General features: G+C 35.3%; 1 protein-coding gene across 1 annotated transcript; it reads left to right on the top strand.

The window, feature by feature from the left end:
* The first annotated feature begins 627 nt into the window (after window positions 1-627).
* LOC143548340 (transcription factor bHLH162-like) lies at window positions 628-9,374 on the top strand. Its single transcript, XM_077039539.1, has 3 exons — window positions 628-762; window positions 8,868-9,206; window positions 9,288-9,374. Exons 1-3 carry the CDS (start codon window positions 628-630, stop codon window positions 9,372-9,374), a joined length of 561 nt encoding a protein of 186 aa, XP_076895654.1.
* Window positions 9,375-10,250: the final 876 nt, after the last annotated feature.

Below are 10,250 nucleotides of genomic sequence, written 5' to 3'. Positions count from 1 at the left end.
TACTACGATGAACATGATCGATGACATAAAACATTGAATCTTGAAAACAATAATAAACTTTAACGAGCGCTAAATCTATGTGACTGCAAAAGGTGATTTGAGACCAAAGGGCAAAGTTGCATGCAAATCCGTCCCATTGAACCCAAATTTGAGGCATAATTTGTTGATCACACTAGGTTGGTTGTTTTAAATACTTTGCAATGGAAATTAGCGATCAACATGGAAATGAAGGTAAATCCGTAATTCCGTATTCCTTTTGATTATAATAAGTTCTAATCGATGACAATTCATTTTTGAGCTATTTGAGTTCCCAAATCAAGCTTGAATCTTTAAGCTAGGTTCTAGCTTAAACTTATATTAGAGAGACTATGTTAAACTTTGTTGATATATTGTATCTTGTACCATGAACCATTCACCCTATAGGTAACTTGACCCCACTCATTTATTGTATTAATTGTATAAAATACTTTGATGGGAATGTTTCGTTAGGGTGGGGATTCGTTGCCCCCAGGTGGTCTAATTCATGCTTTTATATATACATACATACATATGTATTAGATGATTGCAGTCTTACAATCAAGATAACTTATCTTTCTTAGACATTTCACCACGAGTACACGAGTTTGAATGATGCAGATATCCAATGACGACTCAAAGAAGATCGAACGTAAAACAAAAGAAAAGAATAGAAGAGTTCACATGAAAAACCTTTGCTACAAGCTCAACTCACTTGTTCCTTCATTGTCGTCTCAACATGATAAGGTATTTGATCACTCTCCCGATCTTTCAACAGTCAAAGATGCATATTCTCTATCTTTATATCTTTGTCTATATATGTTTTCAATAAAAATTGAATCAGTGATGTGCAAAAGGCTGGTGTTGATATTATAAGGTTTTTGAAATAATTCATGAACGTAAACAGAAAGTTTTGTGTGCTATTTATAAAACATAAGCGTCTCTTTATTTACAGAGATATTACCAACAAAAAAAAAGATTAAAATAAAACATACTCTCCAACTATACTTGTTAGGGAGAAATAACTAGTCTACTATTGAAGTGTGTGAATAAATATAAAAAATTTAAATAAAAGTTTCACATGAATCGGGTTTTAAAATAGGTTTTCATCTACAACTAAATCACACAAGAAAGGCAAGTGTACCTATCGTTTGTAATAAAGTGTCGGCAAGAACCGAGTATCAATCCATGGACACGACAACTTTCTAATACTAAATCTTTGTAAATGACTAGCCGACAAGCAAATCTCAATTTGAAATTTTAACTAACTAAACTAGCATGTAAAATAAGCAAGTAAAAGCACAAGAAACAATCAATCCAACAAAGTTACCTAGACCATGCATCCAATTAAACTAGTGATATAATGACAATGATAATGACAAAACATCATGAATTAAGATAAAAATAAATATTAGATTCCAATCAAGGTGGCCTAATGCTAGCAAAAAAATATTATGATAATCATTCATTCAAATTTGCAATCATAGGTTAGCAAGTTTGTCAAAACTACCTAATCTCATAATCAAAGGAAAGCTAGCATCAAAACAACATCCTAACAACCTAAAATCATATAAAATAGACAAGCTAAAAAGACCAAAATCAACAGATGAACCTTTCAACCAACAAATATAAACTAAGGATTGTGGCTTCAACCTCTAGCAAATATCAACTATATCAAGAATCATGTTATCACCATACAATTTTCCAATATCAAATGATATGTTTTCATACTTGTCAAAATCTCATAGCCAAGACAATTTCCACTAGTCATTCATAACAAAGTGATATAAACTAAGCATACACACAAACAAAGTTTATAAACAAACACTCAAGACATGGTTTTCCTGCATAATATGGCCACCCATCAAATTAACAAGACTATGAAAGATAACTAGTATTTCAACCATTATTTCAACTCAAGAACTCATCATAAACTTGAAGAACACTAAAATTGCCAAAATCATGCATAGATAATTATCACATAAGTAAAAGCTTCAACATGATCTAAGTAACAAGAGTATTTAGCCCATAAGGCTTGATACAACTACAATCAAATTAGAAATAAACTTACAAAACATGTTAAAAAACAAAGGAATACAAACTAGAATCAAACAAGGATTGAAGAATGGAATGAAGGATCTTGAGGATGGTGGAAGCCTTTAAAATCTCAAGGAATCACACAAAATAATTTTCAAGAGTTAAGAGAGAATCACTAAGGTTCCACACACTAAAAATGAAGAGAAATGAATCTTTATAAGCTGTTTGGACAACGTGCACGGTAATGCACATAAAGTGCACGGTCATGCACCGATTTAGTTGGTCAATGATTCACTTTCGAGCCAGATTTACAGTTACTCAGAATATTTTGGCACGATCAAGCACCAAAAGTGCATGGCCGTGCACGTCTGGCACTATCCGCTGTACCATCATGCACAATCTTCTTGTCTTTGGGAACTGGCACGGTCGTGCCGGGTCAATTCCCAGCACCCGCTAGCGCACTAACGGCACTGGCTTCATCTTCTTGGAAGTGCACGGTCGTTCTCGAAATCCGGACGGTCGTGCCCAACTATACTGGATTGGAACAGGCAGTGCATGGTATTGTTTGGCGGTGCACGGTCGTGCACGGTCGTGCATATCAAGTAGATTCTTGAATTTGTCCTAAAAAGGCCATCTTTTCGTCATTTCTTTGTCGGGGGACGCCCGAACATGCAAATTCACAAATAACTTAAATAAGTACCAAATACAATGAATTTGCATGATGTTTTACCAAAATACGAGGATAATTCGATGCAACAAGATGTACACTTTGTGTTACATCAAATATTTCTTTAGAAAAAATCTTTTAAAATATTTGGGCTATACTCGTTGTCAAACATTAATTAAATTCATGTTTTTTATTTTTTTTTGGCAAATAAAAAATCCAAGTTAAAAAAAATAGAGAGTCAAGATACATAATCAAGAAATCAAGAACCTGAAATGAAAAAAATAAAAAGAATTTGTTCTCGAAGTTGTATGCGATCCAACCTGTAGGTTTTTTCTTATTAAAGGAAAACATTAAATTGATTCGAAACTATTAAAATAAATTCGATAATGCTCACATTTGATCACTACACATATATAGTATATATCACATTCAAGGAATAAAATTAGAATTCACGTCATTAGCAGTGTAAGAGTAATATCAAGATTGGGAAAAGGAAGGCACGATTAATGACTAAAAATCACCCAAGAACATTGAAGCGGCATTAATAAAGGAATGAGTGACTTTATTGATCTTTTAGTGCTGAATTCCAAACTCTACGAATTATGCTATTTGGGCTGTGAAAGATTAAAGCAATCTTCAATATTCATGGGATCTCGAAGGCACCTAAAGTGGTACGTGAAGTCGATGCTAAGATATACACACTTGCTATCACTAATATCTATTAAGCCATGCCCTGAAGAAACAAAATGATAGAAAAGTGATGTATCAAATGATTTCAGGATGGATATTATTTAATAATGAAAAACCTTAAATAGGAAACAGATTACAACGTACACATATGACTAAATCAAACATAACCAAACTATCATAACAATAAGGAAGCTGAAACATGCAGATAAGAAACAACAACAAACTCGGTCACCAGCTAATCATCCTCAACAGACTCCAAGATCTCTAACGATCATTCCTTCAACATTTAATTAGAGTTGAATCAATCTCAACATCCCCCTGTGATTCAAATCTCCTTACTCCCAATATTGTTCTTAGATGACAAAATTGATCAGCTCCCAACGCTTTTGTTAGCAAATCTGTGAGTTGTTCTTCGGTGTGACACGACTTCATTTCTATTTGGCCGTCTTCTACTAGACTTTGATATAATGGTACTTAATATCAATGTGATTGCTTGTACTATGTAATGCTGGATTTTTGGACAAAAGCACATCTGATACATTGTTACAAAATATGCTATTAGCTTCTTCTTGCTTATGCCCTAGCTCGTTCAATAGTTTCCTTAACCACACCGCTTGACATGCGACACTAGTAGCTGCAACATATTCTGCTTTGGTTGATGACAATGCAACAATAGGCTGTTTCTTCGAACTCCAAGTCACAACACCACCACCAATAGAAAATGCATTTGTTGATACACTCTTATGATCATCAATATAACTAGCCCAATCACTATCAGTATAACCCTCTAAACACACATTTCTTCCTCTACCATACCATACCATATTCCATACTCAACAGTCCCAGCAACATACCTTAAAAAATTCTTTTAGCTGCACCATAGTGACATGCAAAGGGTTTTTGCATATATCTTAAGATGACTCCAACCGAGTAAGCAAACTCAATACGAGTATGAGTCAAATACAGCAGCCCACCAACCAAGCTCCTAAACATTCTTCCATCAACTTGACTTTCATCATCCATCTGTAACTTCTCTCCTGCGTTCATAGGAGTTATAGCAACCATATAAGTCTTCATACCGAATCTTTCCACACATCTTTTGCATATTTCTTTTGGGACACAAATACACCATCTTTACTTTGTGTTACTTCCAACCCAACAAAATAAACCAACTTACCTAGATCTGACATCTCAAATTCCCTTATCATCTTGTCTTCAAATTCATTTTCCAACTATTGTGATAAACTCATGTAGATAATGTCATCAACATAAAAACAAAATATAACTAAATCAGACATACTAACCCATTTAATGTACACAATTGGTTCACACTTGACTCTAACATATGAATGTTGTTGAAGATATGCGTCTATTCTCTCATACCATGCCCTTGGGGCCTGCTTTAGCCCATACAAGGCTTTGCGCAGGTAATACAACTTGTGTACTTCACCATGTACTTCAAAGCCCGGTGGCTGGACAACATACACATATTCTTGAAGAGGTCCATCCGAAAACGTCGATTTCACATCAAATTGATATAGCTCTCATCCTTGTTGAGAAGTCAAAGAGATAATAACCTGAATTGTTTCAAATCGGGCTATGCTGGAGAGAAAGTTTCTTCATAATCAATACCATACTCTTGCACATAGCCTTTCACAACGAGTCGTTCCTTGTATTTTGAGTCTCTGTCATCTTCACTTTACACACCCATTTGAGCCCAATCGCCTTTTTCCTTTCAGGAAGCTCAGTCAAGGTCCAGGTCTTGTGATGCTTTAATGCTTGAAGGTTAGCTTCCATAGCATCAAGCCATTCTTTATGCTCTACTTCTTCCTCGAAATGGAATGGTTCCATGGACGAGAGAGCAAGCTGGCAAGCTTGATAACCCTCCATGGGAATTGTACAATCATACAAATCAGCAAGAGCCCACACCTTTGAAGTCTTACTTTCTAGTGTTTGACTTGAAGTAGTATTTGCACAGACAGGCATAGGTTTTCTTATATCTTCTTGATTTGCACTTGCTTGTTGTCCTAGACTTGTCTGCTCATTTTCGTCAGATTCATCAATTGCGATATCTTCATTTGTTGGGCAGTGCCTACTTGTACCTCGTACTTCAATTATCAAAGCAACATCAAGTTCATGTTTTCCTTCACCCTGTTGAGCTCCACTTGGCTAACTCATCAAATGTCACATCACGACTGATTACAACACTTCAAGTAACCAGATCACACAATCTATATGCTTAAGAGTTAGGTGAGCAGCCAATAAATATGCATTTTCGAATCTTAGAATCAAAATTTTCCTGTGTTGGTTAGGTTACAATCCATAAGCAACACAGTCAAATACTTTAAGATGATGATCAGAGGGCTTACACCTGTACCATACTTCATAAGGGGTTTGATCATCTAGAGCACGTGTAGGGGACAAACTTATGATGTATATTAACGTGGTTATAGCTTCTCCCCGAAACACCTCGCTTAGATTCTTTTTTTTTTTGTAACATTTTACTAAGGAATGTATGGGGTCGTAAGATCTCTACTTATCCTAGCTTCTTCACAGAACTTCATAAATTCATGTGATATAAATTCTCTTCCTGTATCTGATCTTAATGCCTTGATTTTTAACCCTGTTTCTGTTTCCACTTTAGCTTTAAACAGTTTAACTTTCCAAACACTTCATCCTTTTCGTGTAAAAAGTATACCCAGGTTATTATACTAACATTGTTAGTGAATATAAGGAAATAATTGTTACCTCCTAGTCATTAGGCAGGCATTGGCCCACACACATCACCATGAACTAGATCAAGAATTTGACATGTTCTAGTATCATGCCTGGGAAAGTATTCTCTGGACTTCTTTCCTTGAACACGCCCTTCACATACACTCCAATGTTTCACAGTGGGTAGGCCATACACCATACTTTTTATGCTTAGATCTTGCAGACTCCTTTCATTTAGATGGCCAAACCTCATATGCCAAACCAAGGTCTCATCAGTTATAGCCAACAAACCCATACCGTTTGTACTTGTAACATTAAGTGGAAATGTATTGTTACTTGACATAGGAAGTGTGCATACAATTTTGTTTGTTCTTTTGTGGGTTATAGTGCATACCCATCATCATACAACAACTTTTGACCCACGGCCATTTGTTGCCCTACCTTTAGAAGGTTATAATCTAACTTGGGAGCATACTGAACATCTCTAATAATTTAATGCTTACAGGTCATAGCATCAAGCTTTACTTCCCCCTTTCCTTCTACTTGAATCTTCTTCCCATTGTCTTTGCGTACGTTGACCTTCTTTATTGTGTATGTCTTCAAACACATTCTTTTGTACGTTCATGTGATTTGAACAACCACTGTCAAGAAAGAAACCAAATGTTCTTAGTTGTCATGTTACTATTGTTTTGAGTAATAAAAGCTTTGTCATATTCATGTTCATCAACACTACATTTTATGGCCATATGAACTTGGCCTTCTTCATCACCCTCTCCCTCTACAGCTGCATCCGCTTTAGGCTCACTCCAACAGTCTCTACTAACATGCGCCATACCTTATGCTCGCTTTTGGTTCACAATATTCATAACCTTTGATAAGAAGTATGCAACTTGTTCTCCTCCCTTCATTTGTATTGTCTCAAAATCCTTTCGGAGTCCTAGTAACTTCACCATTTGCACATTTGATCCATTTGGGATTCATTTTGCAAGAGTGTCCAAGCCTGCTTGGACGTTGTAGCTCCTACAATTCGAGAAAAGATTTCATCGTGCACAGTAGCTTGGATCAAGAGAGTGCCCTAGTACCTTTCTTCGTATTGTCGCGTAACCTTACCCGATCTTCATCAGCCTCATACTGGTCCCCACAAAATCCCACAAGTCTTGTGAAATCATAATAGTATTCATACGAATTTTCCAAAATTCATATTCATCCCCTTTGGAAATTGGAAGGGGGTGGATGGAATACCACTGAAGTTGTTTGCAGCCATGACGGAGACAAATAAACACGGACAATTCAAGAGATTTGTTGTTGGAAGATTACAAACTTATACGAGCTTGATAAACCCTGGCTCTAATATCAATATGAAGAAACATATTGATAGAAAAGTGATTTATCAAATGATTTCTGGATGGATATTATTCAATAATGAAAAGCCTTAAATAGGCAACAGATTACAACAATAACAATCATACCCAGTAAATCCCACACATAGCAACGCCAACAAATTACAACGTAACCAAAACGTAAACATGTGACTAAATTGAACATAACTAAACTATCCTAACAATAAGGAAACTGAAACGTGGAAATAAGAAACAACAACAAACTCGGTCACCAGCTACTCATCCTCAACAGACTCCACGATCTATAACATTCTTGTCTTCAACATTTAATTAGAGTTCAATAAATCTCAACATGCGCAAAGAACCTATTCTTAGATCATTCATTATACGAATACCAAAGGCATATGGGAGACTTGAAGACTTCATTTGTTGGCGTTGACAAGGTTAAAGATGCTAGACTACAAACACTTGAATGAGTTTGAATATTTCATGATGAGAAACTCTGACTCCCTTGATGACTTCACATGCGAAGTTAGTCAACTATGAATACACATTCAAAATTAGCTAACTTGTGTCACAAGCCAGCAACCTTGGATCCACAAGTGGTAACAAAAGATTAGTCCATAAACTTCTAAGGAATGTACCAAGAAAATACATTCAGATTGTTGCTGCAATTAAACAATTTGCTGATCTTAATACCTTGCGATTTCAAGAAGCCATTGGGTGATTAAAAGCCTATGAAGAATGCATCAACAAGCCAACCAAGGAGGTATGTGCGTAATGAACTTCTATTCACTAAAGCAGATGGAAAGAAAAAAAAGATAAAGATCATAAATGTGAGTATTGTAGCAGTTGGAGTTTACATCAAGAAAACTTTAGGCGTGGCTGTGGTAGAGGTCGGTGGTCCGGGAAACTATGGTAAAGATCTCCAACATAATAAGAGCCACGTAAGATGCTTTAAGCGCAACAAACTCAACATTTTATATGTAAATGTCCAAAAGGGAGAAAATTGAGGTAGCTACCCTAACCTGATATCGGGATAAAGAACCATTATTAATGTATTGGCAAACCGGGTCGTGAATAAAGTTATAGGATAAAGAACCAATATTATTGTACTGGCAAACCAGGTCGTGAATAAAGTTATAGATTTGGTTTAAGGAGAGCATTATAAGTTAAACTAAAATCATTTTATTAATATTAAGTATAAGGGACAAAGTGCCATTGCTACAAATTAAGTTTTATGGTTAAAGCCAAATATTGTATTATTTAAGTGTCAAATTGTAACTAGATGTAATGTGTTTTCCTAATTAGTGTATCGAAAAGTACCAGTAGGATCGAATGTATGAATATATTCAAGTTTCAATGCTAATTTTGTGATCTTGTTCATTGAATTCTTTCAGCAGTTATTCACACAAGAAAGCCAGTTCGATCATTCAATTGCTTACATCGAACAGTTAAGAAAGCGAATAGAAGTATTAAAAGATAAGAGGAATGAAGCATTGAGATTTGTTCATGATGGCAGAAGCAACAATCCACTTTGTAAGGTCATAGACGACCCTACGCCGCCTACGGTGGAGGTGGAAGATTTGAATGGTGGTCTAAGAGTGCTTTTGATCAGTAGTTTAAAAAAGAAAATACCGTTTTCTGAAATCATTAATATAGTCGAGGATGGAGGAGCTGAGGTGGTGAAAGGAGGTTATACCACTGTAGCTGATAGCGTCATCTATACCCTCCATGCTAAGGTACGCAATTACATAAATACACTCTAATAGGAATATAATACACATTATCACATGATTTGGTTTACGTAATTGATTTTTAAGGCTAGATTTATGAGGCTTGGCATAGAGGTAACAAGCATACACCAAAAACTACAAGAGTTGGTTAACGGAAGCTTTTTAAGAAAGTAGATGTTTAAACCAGTATTAGTGCATATGGTCGAGAATTGAAGATTGTGTTTGCATATATGTGGTTAGGGTTAAAAATAAAAGGATAAAGTTTTACAGTTGTATCGAAAAATCAAACCAAATATGGAATTGGTCGCTTTCCTTGTTACATGCCAAATTTGGCTTAATAACTTAGAGTTTTATGATGGACAAAATGGTAGATTTATGAATAGGACTGGAGAATGTATGTGATAGCTATCAAAGGCCTCGTTAGTATTAACAGGTCCATTTTTCTCTTCCCTCTCATCTCTAAGCTATATCTCCTACACATCCACATCACATCGGATTTTTTCTATCTTATCCCTCTCATCCCTAAGCCACAGTATCCTTCTGCCCCATCCTACATAGTTTTTCAATTAATTGATTAAATAAAATTAAAATAAAAGTATAAACCAATTAAGAAATATAGAAATTAATACAAAAAATACAAAAATATTTTTTAAAAAATAAAGAAGTTCTAATTAAAAAAATACAAGACTGAATAATAAATAAAAAATAATACAAGTAGTTGTCTATATCGTGTATGTAGGTGTTTGCAATATGCTCCATGAGATCCGTCAAATATCAAGGTGGGTTTATTGGTAATACAATTCCATAATTAGTGTTTTTTATTAAGAGTTAAATAGCTTATTGGATTACATCGAAACAGAAGGCAAGCGGGCAACAAGCTGCGCCGCTACTCCTTTTTGAATCGCAAAACCCAATCTTTTAAGAATATCATCACTTACTTCTTCATGTGTTGGAGGGTCGATTTCATGTTTGGGACATGTTATATCTTCATAGTTCATAATTTAAATGTGAGCTTACATAATATTTCTATTTTGAGCCGATATATTGCTT

This window comes from Bidens hawaiensis, unplaced genomic scaffold (genome assembly GCF_021521415.1).
Source record: "Bidens hawaiensis isolate Kalapana, Puna unplaced genomic scaffold, B.hawaiensis_p1.1 tig00015054_1, whole genome shotgun sequence".
In the NCBI taxonomy this organism is placed as follows: Eukaryota; Viridiplantae; Streptophyta; class Magnoliopsida; order Asterales; family Asteraceae; genus Bidens; species Bidens hawaiensis.
Note: the sequence above shows the minus strand (reverse complement) of the source record. Positions and strands in the feature narration are given on the sequence as shown.